Here is a 17,358-nt window from a genome sequence, read left to right on the forward strand (position 1 = left end):
TAGAAAGAAATACAAAGATTGCAGAAAGATTAAGGAAATAATCTAGACAAGATTGGATGCTGGAAGAAAGGGAATTGAAGGGCTTAAAAATAACACCCAAGTTGTTGGTTTTTGCCACAGGGTGGGTGGTACAATAAAATAGGATTGTTGGGGGAGATGTTAATTTGGGAAATGGAAAGAAGATATATAAAATTTTGGACAAGTGTAGAAGTCTATTAATATGATTAAGGTAGATTATATTTTAAATTAATACTGTGGCAATTAAATTTTATAGCAAGTAGCAAAAAAGTACCGCTTTCCCCAGATGACATCTGGATGCTTTGCTATTCCCTCCTTGATGTCCATATTCTGTTTCTGTCTCCTAGTCCAAACAGTGTTTTGATGAGCTTAGCCCTAGATCATTCTTACTTTTTAAAGATCTTCAGCTATTCTCTTTGTATCATGCATCATCACTAAAAAATGCCATCTGTCTCGTGCCACTGCACTCCAGCCTGGGCAATAGAGTGAGACTCTGTCTCAAAAAAAAAAAAAGTCATCTGTCATCCACCTGCCTAATTTGCAATTTTGTATTCGCAAAGCTAGATTTTATTCTAAATAATCTGCTGGGTTTGGTACATTAGAGTTGTGTTTTGATGAGTAAAACACAAGCAGGAGAAGTGTCTGTCAAATATATTCAACAATGCCTGTTTCTAAAAAAAAAAGCATCAGTAACATCAAGTACAAAAAGACCTACATATTTAATTTTAGTCATTTCTTTTTGCAGTATGGCAGTCTTTCTACTGGTAATCTATTTCGAATACCCTTTCAGATATAAATCTGTTTTTCTAGCCAATCTCTATATTAACCAGCTATGCACAGCAACAACAGGAGATTGAAAAGAGTTACAGAGATTCATCTGTAGCAATAAATCCATATAGGATGAGTTTGGATTTTAGGAAGAATTAAGTGGAGTGCTAGGAATAAAACTTTTGGTGGAAACATATTAGTACATATTGTGTACAGTATGCATCTGATTTACTGTTTAGAACTTTTTCTGAGAGCATGAGAAAACTCATTATTGTAATACTTACCACCATTTTCTACTACACTCTGAAATACCCTTTGTTGAATTAAGCTGGGCTCATCCTCTGGAAGGAGAGCAAGTATATAGACCAAGCTGTATTAAAGTGAAAGTGCAAAGATAGTCTTAGAATGAGAAGATAAAGTGCTTCTTTTAAATCCGAATCTCAAAATAGCAGGTAACATTGTATTTACAAAGAGACAGAGGTAAAAGACTGGGACAATAGTATTGGGAGGCGTGGATAGAAAGGCCTATAAACTGGCTTCGGTCCCAACCCTCTTCTCCATCTCCTACGTTCTGACTAGTTGGTAAATGGTTCTAAAGAAGTGGATGCTTGATAAGGGCATAAGCATTCAATATTTAATAAACATTGCTTGATGAACATGCCCATTTAAGTTCGAGACCAGCATAGTGAAACCCCGTTTCTACTAAAAATACAAAAATTAGCCAGGCGTGGTGGCACGCGCCTGTAATCCCAGCTACTCTTGAGGCTGAGGCAGGGGAATCACTTGAACCCAGGTGGCGGAAGTTGCAGTGAGCCAAGATCGCGCCATGGCACTCCAGCCTGGGCAACAGAGAAAGACTCCGTCTCAGAAAAAAAAAAAAAGAATAGAAATGTTAGTTTTTACTGCTAATCTAGGATGACTTTATCGTAAAAACTGAATTTCGTTAAATTAGGTGGCATAATTGATGTGGTACTTACTCATAATTAATGTACATTTTTAATTATATTGGATTCAAGTCGAAGACTTGGGTAACACCAGAGCTATATAATTGAATATAGTGTAAAAGAAAATAACCAGAAACATAAAAGTAAAATAGCAAAGCACAGTTAACTTTGCAGAGATCTGGGTAGACTGCCTAGGAAACCAGGGACAAAGAAAGCCCAATAGACATAATTCACACTGGCAGATGTGGCAGCTGCTAGTAAGTGCTCTTATTGACTGCTTCCTGGGTGCCAGGAGTCTTGTTTCATTTGATTCTCATAGTATTTCTGTAAGGTATTAGTCTCAGTTGTATAGATGAGGTTTAAATAACTTGCCCAAGGTGCTTACCTAGTATGCAGAGCTGTGTTTGGAACTCAGGACTGTGTGTGACTGTGTGGACTGTATTTTTAACCACTATCCTAAACAACCCACCAGAGGTTACTATTGAGGCTAGATGGAGGTAATGAGAGCTTAGGGAAAAAATGAAAGAGCTTATCTTGCAATCGCAACGAGAATGAGCAAGTCAAGCCTTAGACTAAGCTTTAAACCTACTCAGCAGGGAGAAGCTCAATGAAAGAGAACCTGTTAGTAAAAAGCATACGCCTTACTCAAACCCCAGTGCTATAGGTGTAGCCTACTGAAACTTTTGTGTAAATTCCTTTTTGGTGATGACTGGCTATGAATGTAAGGTGGCACCATTTTTAAGGAGGGAAGGGCAATAACAGTTCTCAGCAATGTAGATAGGATAGCAATGAGGCTGAATTTTAAAAGGGAGAAAAGGAAGCAGGACCGCATAGAAATAGTACGTATTAAAATAGTGTATTAACTATTCTGTGCCCAGTCCCTATAATCCCTTTATCATGCATCTAGCATTTGGAAACACTTCTATCAGGACTCCAGATACTCCTCTGCCTTAATTAGCTCAGGTAGACAGAATGTGGGCAAGTAGTTAGGGCAAGGAGAATGACAATGAAAGTAAGTAAAACTGTTCCTTGAGTTTGTTTTGAGAGATATCCAGAACTGACATTTGAGACACTCCCGTTTTTAAAAATTAAAGATTAATGTTTTCTCAACTTGGTGTTCTAAAAGTCTCTTCTATTTATTGTATCTCAGAATTTAATTCTTCACTTTTTTTACATGTGTTTTTGTATATAGCTTCTGCTGGCATTACAGGAAGGGTTAACAACGATTTACTGATGGTGCTTCCAATTTTGCTGTTACATGACTCAAACAAATTGGGTTTTATGATATCTTTTTAGAACAATATTAATAAATTATTCATTTTCAAATATTATCTCTAGTAGTTCGTGTGCATAGGATCTTACTATGGCCACACTTTGGTTACATAAGTCATGATTAAGCAGAATATACAGTGGTCACATAGGAGGTGTAGTAACTTGATACTGCTTTCTCGTAAGATAGTAAGATAAAAAACAATTACATAGTATTAATTATTGGACTAAAATCACATCTTTTGAATGTACATTTATCATATAGACTTTTTTCATAGGCAAGGAAATTATGCATTTTATAGCCCACTGATTATTCCATTAAGCACAAAATCTTTGAAACACATGCTAAATGGAATACTTTTGAGACTAGAGTATTGTTGATTTATCACTGTCATTTGTTTTTACTAAATAGAAGCAAAAAAAGACTATCTGATTGCTTTCATAAATGTGTGCACTTTTTCTTGTACATTACAGGAAAATGAAAATATAATCATTAAAAAAAATTCTAAAAACTTTGTTCCTCACCTTGCCTCATAATTTATGTTTGTTTATTTCAGACTATTGTTTTGTTGTCTTTACAGTTATTTTAGAACCATTAAAGACGTATGAGCAATAGGGCCAATGCAAACCCTACCATTGCTGGTTGTAAACAATAAAATATATGGCAAATAAAGTGTTAATTAAAAACAGTCTGTTCTTAGGATTTTCTGGTTTTTGAAACTTTTGAAGGTCAAACATACAAATATTTTTTAGCCAGAACTTTTCTTAATTAGATGTTATTTGCCTCATCAAATAAATGAATTTGATTGCAGTTTAGTAAATGTGTTATTTGATATTGTGGACGCTTTCATCAGATTTCACTTGAATCAAGAAAGGTAACACCTGTGGATTGCCTCACAAAAGCCTCTTTTGTTAAATGGACACCCGCAGGGCATGAGGCAATTACATTTGTTGCTTGTGCTAAAAAGGAGGTACTTAACTAGACCTCAGTAAATATAGCTGAGAACTAGAGGCTTGATTCTTTTGTCCAGCCCCGAGATTAGGTTTTATCATGGCTCAGGAAGTAAACCTCTGACGTCGAAAGGAAAAACAAGAATGATTTAAAGGTCCCTTCATGCCTTAAAATTTAGCTGTAAAGTTAGCAATATCTCAGACACATGGAGAATTCAGGTTTCGGCAAAATTAAAACAGTTTATGGCATTCATGAAAACATATATTCATATATTCAGTCTTATGCATTCATTCAAAATGGCATGGCATATTTACAAGAGTACAAAATTAATCCAACTGAAAAATTTTGATTATGAGACGTAGTGAACAAAGACATAGCATTAGGGATTTCCATTTTGGGCCATTTGCAAAACATTTAATAGAAATGTGTTTATTAGAGTGGTTTTCAGCCTTAGTTGTAAAGTTATCATAGCTTTTAAAAAAACATTTCATTATGTCTCTGTGAGCACAAAAAAGGAAGGAAAAATACATGTTAATCTACCATTTTATCCTGTTCATATTTTATTATTATAATATTGCTATAGAATTCTTTTTTCTATTATCTGGTTTGAATTTTCAACTTACTGACAACTAGTAGCTTAATCTAACAGACCATAACTGTGTTTAAAGTTAGAAAGAAAATGTTCATTCTGTACCTTGCCTCATTCCATATCAGAAAAGTCAGGTGTTGTGTTTCAGACCCAAACCAAAAAATGTGTTTTACTGTATGTTTGTTAAAATGTGTTCTTGGCTAGATTAATATTTTAGTCATCTATAGATTTGATGACAGTACTGTGAATTGTATAGTGCAAGTCATTTACTTGTACTATACAAAGAAGCATGTCCTACTATATGGATTAGAGGTTAGGTTAACTCTCTTTCCACACTACCAAAGACAAAAAAAAAAAAAAAAAGTATGAACATCACCAAAAGGGTTAAGCAGTTTGTATTTTAAGACACACATATACATATATTTCTGTGTATATATACATATATATACTTTAAGTTACTTGAATAGTATGCACTGATCATAAAAAATGTTTATTTTGAAATATATATTTAAAAAATTTTACAATTATACACATTGCCCTGCAACTTATTTTTTTCACTGACTATCTCATGGAAATCTTTCCATTAGTTTTATGTATTTATTTTTACTGGCTGTTTATTAATAGATAAAAGAAAGATACTCTATTTAACCTTTGCCTACTGAGGAACATTTATACCATTGCCAGTCTTGAGATGCAGAAAATACCACAGTGAATTTCCTTGTTTGTAAATAATTGCCTGCTGAGTTTGGCAAATCTTTTCCGGAGATTTTGATAGGGAAAGGGTAAAACAACATAAAGGAGATGCCACTGAAGGGGATGCAAGATGGAGATGCCAAAGCACACTTCACCAAAAATTTTAGTCTTCACTGAAATGATTCTCTTCATATTGTTCCAAGTATGCTAAAAAACACATATTTTAAGGCTGGGCGCAGTGGCTCATGCGTGTAATCCCAGTACTTGGGGAGGCTGAGGCAGGCTGATCTCTTGAGGCCAGGAGTTTGAGATCAGCCCGGCCAACATGTTGAAACCCCATCTCTACTAAAAATACAAAAATTAGGTGGGCATGGTGGTACATGTCTGTAATCCTCACTACTCGGGAGGCTGAGGCAGGAGAATCACTTGAGCCCGGGAGGCAGAGGTTGCAGTGAGCCAAGATCGCACCACTGCACTCCAGCCTGGGCGACAGAGTAACATTTTGTCTCAAAAAAAATTTTTTTTTAATTATGTAATTTGAACATCTGCTTCTGGCAGTGATGGAATAACTGGTCATGAACTTGCCCTCCTGCCATAAAAAACTAGAAAACTGGACAAAAATATGTGAAACAACTGTTTTAATACATTGCATAGCAGGCAGTATGAAACTGATCCTTGAGAGAAAGGAAACAAAATGAGCCTCCACTTGCCCCAACTTCTATCTTAAAGCAGTTTTCAGACAACAGTGCAAGGAAAGCAAAGCACAGGTGGTCTTGCTGAGTTGAGACAAAGACTGGGGTACAGGTATGCTTAAGTGGTTGGGATTTATAAATCCGACTACCATGAAGGAAAGAGCTACAGAAAGATCTCCAGAAATCTACGTAGATATTCCCTTGGCTTTTGGGCTCAATACTAAATTGTGCCTGCTTATGGTGAAACTTAAAGAGACTGAGTAATGAATGACTACTGGGGAGCTTTAAATCAAAAAAGTCCCATAACTCACACAGAGCTGAGAGACATTTGTGTTCTGACCAGCCAGCGTGGACAGATCTTGTTGATATCCAGAACATTCAGTAGAGACTCTGGAAAAATCAAGCCTTAGTAGTAGGACTAAAATAGCCCTTAAGATAAAATGTAAGATAGAGACCCAACCTAGCAGGCTTACAAACAAGGCTTGAAAGGAATAAGGTGACTGCCGCTAACTTAACTACCTCACAGAAACCAGACTCCCTCAACATTCGACACTCTATAAAAACAGACAACAAAATCTACTCAGCAAATGAGTGTTCAGTTTTATCAGAAATTACCACATATGTGAAGAAGCAGGAAAATGTAACACATAATCAAAAGTAAATCAGTTAAATAGACCCATAAATGACAGAAATTATGGAACTAGCAGAGAAGCACTCTAAAACACCAATTCTAACTATTTTTTGAGGATTTAGAGGAGATGAACATATTGAGAAAGTAAATGGTATAAGAAAGAACCAAATGTAATTTTTAGAGCTTAAGAATACATTTGGTAGTCTTTACAGTAGTAGATTAGAAACTACAAAAGAAAAGTTCTGGGAATTTGAAGACAGCAATGAAAAGTATACAAGCTGAAGGAAAGAAAAAAGTCTGGAAAAAAATAAAAAGAATAACCCATAGGACAGGTCAAACAGATTAACATGAAGGCTATGGAAGCCCCAGGGTAGTGGGTAGAAGAGAAGTTGATCTATACATTTTTTTCCAATTTTGTTCAAAATGATAAATCAGAGATCCAAGAAGTACAGAAAGAAGTTCTGGCCAAATAAATACAAAGAAAATCAAACCAGGGAAGACAGAGAAAATCTTAAAAACCACCAGAGAAAAATATATTACATACAACTGAGAATAAGGAATTTCTGCTGATCTATTATAAAAAACAGCAAGAAGAAAACAAAATGAAGTCTTTAAAGTTTTAAGTGGGGAAACACTGTCAATCCAGAATTCTGTATTCACTGGTAAGGATGAAAATATGCTGTTGCAAAATTCTTTCCTTTATTACCTTACATGAAGTGGTGTAATATGTGAAGATAGTTATACCTTAAGAAAAGGTGGACTGTAATTAATGATGCATATTGTAAACCCTGGAGTAACAACTTCAAGAATAAGATCTATATTAAATATGGCAACCGAATAAACAAAATGAAATTCAGAAAAATAATCCAATAGAAAGGAGGAAAAAAGGAAACAAAAATAGATGCAACAGATACTTCACATGTCAGAGGTTATCTCAAAATGGTTCACATACCTAACCAAAGCTAAAGCTATAAAATTTGTAGAATATAGTATAATATGTTCATAATTTGGGGGCAGGTAAAGATTTCTTAGGACACCAAAAGGATAAAACACAATAGGAAAAAAATTATGAATTGGACCTCAGCAACATTAAAAACCGTTGCTTGTCAAAACATCATTTAAAAAGATGCAGACTGGGAGAAAATATTTGCAATCCCATCAAAGGACTTGTATCCATGGTAAATAAAGGACTGGTAAAATGAATAAGAAGATAACCTATTTTTTAAATGGCCAAAATATTTTAATAGATACTTCATGAAAGATAATACTAGTATGTACAATGGAAAAATGCCTTCATCAGAGAAGTGCAAATTAAAACCACAATTTAATATCCTTCACCTACTAGAATGGCAAAACATTTAAAAACTGATAATACCAAGTGCTGGAGAGGTAGTGGAACAGGAACACAGTCATACATTGGTTGTTGGGAGTATATAATAGTATCACTTTGAAAAAGTTTGGTAGTTTCTTTAAGGTTAAACATAGACTTACTGATGGCCCAGAAATTCCACCCTTAGATATTTACTGAAAAGAAATAAGACTTGTACAGGACTGTTCAGAGTGCTTTATTTTTACTAGCGCCAAACTGCAAACAAGCCAAGTATCCACCTCCAGGTTCATAGATAAACATTGTGGTTTACAGTGGAATACTCAGAAGTAAAAAATGAATGACTTCTACATACAACATAGATTAATCATAAAATCTTGCTAAGCCAAAGAAGGCAGACACAAAATAGGTACTTTGTAATTCCATTTATATGAAATTAAGCAACAGGCACAACTACTCTCTAGGAACAGAAAGCAGATCACTGGTTGACTGGGTCTAGGCATGGCAATAGGAAACTGACTACAAAGGAACAGAAGGGAACTTTTCAGCATAGAAGAAACATCCTGTATCATTGTGGTTGTGGTTAGATGGGTATGTACATTTTTCAAAACTTGTGTCAAAACTTAAAACAGGTGCATTTTACTGTAAATAAAATATACCTCTATAAGTTTTTTTTTTTTTTTTTTTTTTTTTTTTTTTTTTTTTTGAGACGGCGTCTCGCTGTGTCTCCCAGGCTGGAGTGCAGTGGCGTGATCTCGGCTCACTGCAAGCTCCGCCTCCCGGGTTCACGCCATTCTCCCGCCTCAGCCTCCCAAGTAGCTGAGACTACAGGCGCCCGCCACCACGCCCGGCTAGTTTTTTGTATTTTTAGTAGAGACGGGGTTTCACCATGTTAGCCAGGATAGTCTCGATCTCCTGACCTCGTGATCCACCCGCCTCGGCCTCCCAAAGTGCTGGGATTACAGGCTTGAGCCACCGTGCCCGGCCTATAAGTTGATTTTTAAAGTAAGATGAAGTATTCACTCTTTTCCCCCATACCAAAAATAATTATATTTTTAAAAGGAGGAGTAATTGCAAACGTAATTTTTTGTACCGGTAAACTGAGCATGGGTTGAGCATCCCTAAGCTGAATATATGAAATCCAATATGCTCCAAAATCTGAAACTTTTTGAGTGCCTGTGTGATGCCACAAGTGGAAAATTCCACATAGGACTTCACATGAGAAGTTATAGTCAAAACACAGTCAAAACTTTGTTCCTTGGACAAATTATAAATATTGTATAAAATTACCTTCAGGCTATGTGTATAAGGTATATATGAAACGTAAATGGATTTCATGTTTAGACTTGGGTCTCTTCCCCTGGATATCTCATGTATATGCAAATATTCCAAAATCTAAATATCTGAAACCTGAAACACTTCTGGTCTCTAGCATTTCAGATAAGAGATACTCAACCTGTAATTTATAGAGGTGGATCAGCAAAGGTGACTGCTTTGATTTTAAATGATCTGTACTTGAAGGTTTTCTTGTTTATAGAGATCTTGTTAGATTAAAGGTAACATCAGTGATACAGCTGTTTCCTTGATTTGTGTACTTTACATCAAGTGTTGTCTGTGAGATGTAGGCATTATCCCTTTACTGTAAATGGATGCATGGTCATTAACGTGTATGGATTTCAGATAACGAGGAGTTAGCATGTCTCATATTTGAACCTATTTCTTTTTTTTCTTGACTAAATATCAAATTTAGTACTTCACAGGTTATTTTCAGTATCAAATGAAAGGCTCCTGGTGATATGGTCTAGGTTTTTTTTTTTTTAAGATGATTACTTTCTGTAGTTGTTAATTATATTACTCCACTGATGGTTGGGCCTGTTGGCTCACGCCTGTAATCCCACCACCTTGGGAGGCCAAAGTGGGTGGGTTGCTTGAGGTCAGGAGTTCAAGACCAGCCTGGCCAACGTGGTGAAACCCTGTCTCTACTTAAATAGAAAAATTAGCTGGGTGTGGTGGTGGGTACCTCTAATCCCAGCTACTTGGAAGGCTGAGGCAGAATTGCTTGAACCCAGGAGGTAGAAGTTACAGTGAGCTGAGATCGCGCCACTGCACTCCAGCCTGGGTGACAGAGCAAGACTCCGTTTCAAAAAAAAAAAAATTACTCCAGAGATGATACTTCATCGTACATCGCTAATTTGAAAGACACTCAGGTCATAACTGCTACAGAAGTGACCTAGCTAATGGCAGTTATCATTGTGCTTTCAGAGAATTTCTACTTACAAGTATTTAACCACCAGCAAATATTTGAGTTCCACTTTTGGTTTAGGTACTGTAAATAATTAAAATCATCTTTTAAAAAGCATATGGATATAAAAGTAAATACTGTATAAAAAACTAAAAACTTTGTGAAACATAAATATAAAAGACAAAAAACAGATTGGGAAAAGTATTTGTGATAAATGTATTAATCCTGTCTGTATTATAGAAGAAATACACGTAGATAGCACAATTGAGATCCCAAAGACTAATATATGCAAAAGTAGGCACACACTATTCACTGGATATTAAATGCAATCAGAAAACACACAGAATATTCTACACTGCCAACAATCAAATAAATGCACAGAAAAATATTACCAAGGTATTAAATTAGTTATTATTTACAAAAATAAAAAACATTCATCCAAGCCTTACAACCATTTGTCAGGATGTACTCCCAAAGAATAAAATAGTTAAATGTAAAAGAAGAAACCATGAGACCTTTCTAACAAAGACTCAGAATTCAGAAAACGTGAAAGCAAAGGCTGATAAGAGAAATGAAAAACTGGGGATATTTGCTCTTTGTACCACAAAGGGCTAATCTCCCTAGTATTTAAAGAGTGCTTAAGAAATGAAGGGAAAAAAATATTAACCCAGTAGCCAAATGGCAAAAGATATGCAAAACTATATCACAGAGAAGGAACTAAACACCTCTTAAACACGAAAAGAGATTCAGCCTCACTCATAAGACAAAGGTATCATTTTTCGCCAAGCATATTGGCAAAAATCTATTAGGTTGGTGCAAAAGTAATTGTGGTTTTTGCCATTAAATTTATTTTGGAGCAAAAACTGCAGTTATTTTTGCACCAAACTGTAATGTAATAAAAGTCATTAACACTCAAAAAAGTAAAATCATGGCATTACTGTCTGTTGGTTTATTCTGATATAAAATAGTAAAAACTGACAGAAAAGGCAAGCAGGTTAAAAATAATAATAAAGGTTATCATGTAGGGCCCCAAGCAAGACTGACTTTATATGTTAAGAGCTGGAAACAATCAGGTTGGTATGGGCAGGCAAGTTTAGGGAAAGCTTTATGAGAAGATGGAATGTATAAACCACAGATCCTGGTTTACCGTCAATGGGATGGTCAAACAAAGATATCCCTAGATTGTTGGTATGTTGCCTTATTAGTTTGTAGAATGTTTTTCTTTTACTTTTACTGGTGTCTATAACTACATGGTTTTATTTATTCATTTACATTACCTGTTTTTAGAACTCAGGAAAAAACACATTTTAGGGAGAAACCATGGACATTTAAACATGAAAGATGTTCACCTTATAGCTTCATCAAAGTAACGCTTCAGAATGTTTATTACATATGGCTTTTCCAAATTCACTATTTTGTTCCTTTTTGATGACTGTGATGTACACACTTTTCTACTAGAGCAGTCTTATGCTTTACTGCACATATGTCTATTTTATTAGATAGCAAAGAAGTGGCCTTGCTATTGGCCCTTGGACAAACTAGTTCCAGTAATAATAATAAAAGTGAATGATCATATATTTTCTGACATTCTTTCAGTAAACTTATGTCCTTTTTCTACAAATAGATTTAACATTTAAATGTATCTAAATGCAGAGTTAAATTTGGAGGTTTTTGGCAAATATTTGTACGTAAGACCTTCCAGAATCTTAAAATCGCTTATGTAAGTGAAATTCAAATTTTACATTCTTGTATACATTTACTTTTCAAGAAAGTAATTTGTGATTAAAAAAAGAGTTGCATTATCTCTTACTAAACCCGGTAGTGATATTTTTCTTCATAAAAGGTTTACAAGTAAAACCAGTCAAATTAGTGAAAATAAATTCCTTCCCCATATATAGATCATTTTGGTCTGGTCAATAATTCAACTGTCTTAGGTAACAAAACTGTAAAATAAAAACTTTTAAAAAGCAATTTTAAAGATTGTTTCTGGAAAGTAAGTTTTTTAGTTTACATTGAACAGATAGTAATAGGCAAATGTCTCATATTGCAGGCGGCTTTAAAAAAAAAAGCAACATATTCTGTTCTAAATATGATTGTCACTGAGTAGAAATCTTGTAATTTACCAGTTTATACATAGAACATTATAGGAGATAGTCTTTTCATTTAGGAGAAGGTCACCATCATTAATTTTACAACTGATGATTTTATAATAGGTCCTTCTGGTTCTTCATGGTCATTATTGAAGTATAATGCATTGAAGATATGGCCTGTACAAAGGCAGAACAGGGATCTTAATTAGAATTCTGACAAGCCCACTCCAATAAAATGATGAGATTATTTGTAATTGATGTCACAATCAATTACCATTTAGTTCATGAGCATTCTAATAGGTCTGGCCTTGGTATTGGCCCCAGGATGTTGCTGAGTGAGTAGCTGCCCTGCTTATGCTGTTATTGAGACATAAGGGCACATTTTCAGTCAGCATCCTAATGACCTGTTTTGAAGTCTATTAAATTAATGACCCTGTCACACTGTTTTGATCTCTTATAACCTCAGTTTGGGGTTTGTATAACAAATTAATATTTGGGAACCATATGATGAAAAAAGATAGGTTTTTAAAAAAGTTGAAACCTTTGATATTTAGTAAAAGTTATTTTATTGTGCAAGAAATAAAAGCAAAAATGCAATATTAGGATTTGTATCTCTTCTATAAAAGAGAACCTTAGGACATTTCTCCCTACCTCTGAATGACATGCTTTTTAATTATAGTACCCAAATTAGGTTTTATCTTTTTTAAAGGGGCTGCATTTCTTCTCTAATTCTAGGTGCCAATGGGTCATGTTTGGTTAGAAGGTGATAATCTACAGAATTCTACAGATTCCAGATACTATGGACCTATTCCATATGGACTAATAAGAGGACGAATCTTCTTTAAGGTACCATTTTCTGCTTAAAATGTAAGGTTTATTTTCTGAGCTAGAAAAAAAGTTTCTCTCAAAATGATCTCTGAAATCTTCAGACTGTCAGTGTACTTAACTGTTGCACTGAATATATTTTATGAACCTGTTGGCTTTAACTTAATAGCCATATGCAGACTTATTCCTCCATTGCCCTGGCTCCCATAAAGATAATAATAAAATTCAAACTACCTTAGCTATAGCCTAAGACAATTTTAATTTGAATTTCCAAAAATTCAGTTCTCTCTTGTACAACTCTTAAAACCATGTTCACATCCTGCGCAGGGCATATTTTAATAAGCATGTGCAGAAGAATGGTCTGGATTCAAACTGCCTGTAATGTATGGATACCCCAGTTGAGTAGTATGAGTCAGTAGACTTATCGTGAATGTATGATTGTTAGGGAAGATTATTGTTTTCACTGGCCCCTCCTTTTTATCACAGTCAGTGAGGAGAAAAACATACATGAATACATGGAGCTGTTAGATAATTTACCAGATTGTTTACATTTAAACAGATGCCATATTCAAGTACTTAAATCTAAACCCCTTTGGTTAAAAGTATACAGTTAACTCTTATTTACGAGTAGTAAAAGAAAACACAGACCATATATTCACACATATGTATTCACACACCACACACATATAATTTCGTGTACAATGTTTGAATGTTCCAGACTTTGGAGTTTAAACATAAATATACATAAGTTTATTTTCTCAAATCTTACTTTGATGTGGAAAATTTTCTTCTTGATTGATGAGTAAGGAGAAAGTGTTTATCTGGCATAGAGAAAAGGGACGGATAGCAAAAGGGAATATGATGATACTATAACATTACTTTCACTAATTGTCTTCAACCTCATTTTGGTTTTACAGATTTGGCCTCTGAGTGATTTTGGATTTTTACGTGCCAGCCCTAATGGCCACAGATTTTCTGATGATTAGTAATCATTTATTCTTTTGACTTGATTATTGTCTCCTTTTCATGTGAATTTATTACTCCCGTTGAAACCATGTACTAATAAACTATTTGCTATTCAGTTTTAGTTGTTTTTTATTGTTAAATGTAAAGAATATTCAACACACATTCTGTTAGTTCAAAATATATAGATGAAAATGTAACCCAAAAAGGTCATCTAAATTTTATGATACAAAAATACTTTGGGAGGGGGAACCTGGATGACTACCTCACTTTTGAATTCTTGTTCTTATAGGTGTAATGAAACTAATCTATTCTTCTTAAATATGCCTCATACTTTAGCAGCTACATTTACAAGTCAGAGTAGTAACTATTCGTATTTATAAGTTCAACCTGACAATGCCAGGTTTGATAAAAAGCTGCTAGTCTACATGCTCAGCCCACTCATTTGAAATTAAGTAAAAATGTTTCTAAAGGATCCCTTAAAGTTCTTTAAATGAGTTCTGACTTCTATTGTACACAAAATATTAAATACATAGAAAAATGCATCTTTAAGTCATATGCCATCTATAGTTGGCTATAGTCAATAATACTTTATAAAAGTTCATTTCATCAGAGCAGCAGTGCCATGGCTCCATCTTCATAAATATAGGCATTAATACTACATCTTTTTTTTTTTTTTTTTTGAGACAGAGTCTTGCTCTGTAGCCCAGGCTGCAGTGCAGTGGCACAACCTCTGCTCACTGCAGCCTCTCCCTCCTGGGTTCAGGCAATTCTTGTGCCTCAGCCTCCCGAGTAGCTAGGACCAGAGGCACGCACCAACATGACTGGCTAATTTTTTAAAAATTATTTTTAGTAGATATGGGGTTTCACCATGTTGGCCAGGCTGGTCTCGAACTCCTGACCAAAGGTGATCCGCCTGCCTTAGTCTCCCAAAGTGCTGGGATTACAGATGTGAGCCACCATGCCTGGCCCCAGTATTATATCTTAACACTCCAAAATAGAAAGAGAAATAATGCACCAATTTCAAATCATTATTTTTTAAAAAGCTTCTGGCCAGGCACGGTGGCTCACGCCTGCAATCCCAGCACTTTGGGAGGTTGACACGGGTGGATCATTTGAGGCCAGGCGTTCGAGACCAGCCTGGCCAACATGATGAAATCCTGTCTCTACTAACAAAACTTAGGCCAGGCATGGTGACTCACACCTGTAATCCTAGCACTTTGGGAGGTCGAGGCAGGTGGATCACCTGAGGTCAGGAGTTTGAGACCAGCCTGGCCAACATGGTGGAACCCCATCTCTACTAAAAATACAAGAATTAGCTGGGCATGGTGGTGGGCACATGTAATTCAGCTACTCGGAAGGCTAAGGCTGGAGAATCACTTGAATCCAAGAGACGGAGGTTACAGGGACCCGAGATCATGCCACTGCACTCCAGCTGGGGCAATGGAGTGAGACTCTTAGAAAAAGAAATTAAAATTAAAATTAAAAAATAAAGCTTCCATTTCCTAAATTACATTTAAATTTGAAGATGGCAGTGTTTACAAGCTTTGGAAATACAGGGCCAAGATTGGAGTCAACACTTTCTATAGTTGCCACTTTGTCTTCATTAACTTTGAAATAACCTTATGAATATCCATAACCAGCCTTCCTTATGGGAGAACTGGCCTCACATTATTCACAAAGATTATAGGTGTACAACAGGCCTATAACTTTAGCAACTATAAACATTATCTGTTAGATCAGAAACTTATTAACTATAAAGGAATATGGTGATACTGTTGCCCACTCAAAAGAGGAGACATGCTCATATTAAGAAAATTCTTATTTTGTGTCATGGAAAAAAAAATGGCATCATAAAGTTCTCAGATAGAATTCACCAAATCAAATCTTTTTTTGTGACTTGTAAATATAAATTATAAATACAAATAAATAATTATATTCATTCTCTATTAATCTGAGGTGGTCTCTGCTTGATAATTATATATTTTCTTTGCAAATAATAGGGCTGACAAAAAATCCATTTCCTTGAATGGACAAAGCCCAATGGCCTCTCCTCATCATGTCTCAATACCACAGTTAAAGCATTTCAAGTTGTGAACAATTTTAGTTATAATGAAGCAGTTCTATAATTAATGAACACGTATCACAAGAAATCAGGCTAACTTCTTCTGCTTCATCTTTGGAAACACTGTATTTTCCACCACATCTGCAACTCAGATAAAAAGAGTGATCATCTGCAAAAGAAAACAAAATAATGTTTCAAAGACTTGTAAGTAACTATCTCACTACTACCCTTAAAAGGTGCAGAGTTTATTCCATAGAAATTGTAAAACAAAACAAAGAAGCTCAGTAAAGATAAAATGTATTTAAAGGAGAACTAGATTTCTTGAAAGGGGCAATGTTTATAAAAATTACCTACCAAAGAATCTTTCTCTGTAGAGGAGAGGGATTGAAGCTATGAATTAAAAGTCCAAGGATTTTGGGAGGAGAGGGCATGCTCAGAAGCAACCCATGAAACTTATTTGAAGTTTTCTGTTTTCTTAAAATTCATATAAATTTTACATTTTTTTCAACAATGTATTTGTCTAAAATATTACAGTGAAGGAAAAAGAAAAACAGCCCTACCTGTCTCACTGTTAGGGAAGATGATGCTTTTGCCTGAAGTCTATCCTTTAGAGAAAACCAGACTATTTATCAAGTGCAACATCTGGACACTTCTAGTGTCACACTATTTCAAGAATCTTAAGTCTATAAACACAACACCATGGTTTTTGGTTGTTTTTTTTTTTAATCCTGTGGGGTATGTGTGTGTTTGTTTGTTTGATTTTTACAAATGACACATGAACCAACAAAATGCTGAAGTGAGATGCCCAAAGGAGGCAATACAGTGCAATACTTAGGCTCCTAATTGTGGAAATTTTAAGTGTGTCATTTTCCTGGGAAGTTAAAATGCTTGTGCCCTTTGACTTAAAAGAATCTCTGATCCATTGGTCATTCCATTTTACTGTCTCTGAGAAGTAACTGTCAAAGGAAAATAACTTATCAATCACATTATTTTACCACCATCATAATTGATTATTAGAAAATAAGTCTCAAAGGACTCATGATTTCATACAATCAAATATCTTCATTCAATTATCAAATTTGATTACATAGATCATATCATATGTAGTTTAAAAAAGCAAAATTCAACTGCCTTCTACCTGCTGTCTTACAAGTTCAGCCTTGGAAAAACTGGCAATTAAATAAGCTAACTTTATGTGTTTTCTTTTTTAATCAGTAAGGAAAATGAATTCATTCACCTAATCCAGCTTTTTTTTCTTTACCACAATGCCTTTGTTCTCCATACAGAAAA

General features: G+C 35.0%; 2 protein-coding genes across 14 annotated transcripts in view; one reads left to right on the forward strand and one right to left on the reverse strand.

The window, feature by feature from the left end:
* IMMP1L (inner mitochondrial membrane peptidase subunit 1) overlaps window positions 1–14,121 on the forward strand; it is an 83,630-nt gene extending 69,509 nt beyond the window's left edge. For 11 of the 12 annotated variants that reach the window (XM_077963115.1, XM_077963120.1, XM_077963122.1 and 8 more), the window contains 2 exons: window positions 12,951–13,061; window positions 13,958–14,121. In XM_077963115.1, the coding sequence (XP_077819241.1) occupies window positions 12,951–13,061; window positions 13,958–14,026 (180 nt within the window). In that variant the 3' untranslated portion in view covers window positions 14,027–14,121. Of the gene's footprint in view, window positions 1–12,950; window positions 13,083–13,957 lie in introns of all 12 variants that reach the window. The other variant, XM_077963119.1, reaches the window with a different exon arrangement.
* The window catches only part of DNAJC24 (DnaJ heat shock protein family (Hsp40) member C24), a 58,750-nt gene continuing 51,718 nt past the window's right edge, over window positions 10,327–17,358 (reverse strand). Inside the window, exons 5-6 of one of the 2 annotated variants that reach the window (XM_015114513.3) lie at window positions 16,167–16,237; window positions 10,327–12,392 (exon numbers count right to left, since the gene is read on the reverse strand). In XM_015114513.3, coding sequence (XP_014969999.1) covers window positions 12,330–12,392; window positions 16,167–16,237 — 134 coding nt within the window. In that variant the 3' untranslated portion in view covers window positions 10,327–12,329. 2 annotated transcript variants of the gene reach the window in all.

Source organism: Macaca mulatta, chromosome 14 (assembly GCF_049350105.2).
Source record: "Macaca mulatta isolate MMU2019108-1 chromosome 14, T2T-MMU8v2.0, whole genome shotgun sequence".
Classification (NCBI taxonomy): domain Eukaryota; kingdom Metazoa; phylum Chordata; class Mammalia; order Primates; family Cercopithecidae; genus Macaca; species Macaca mulatta.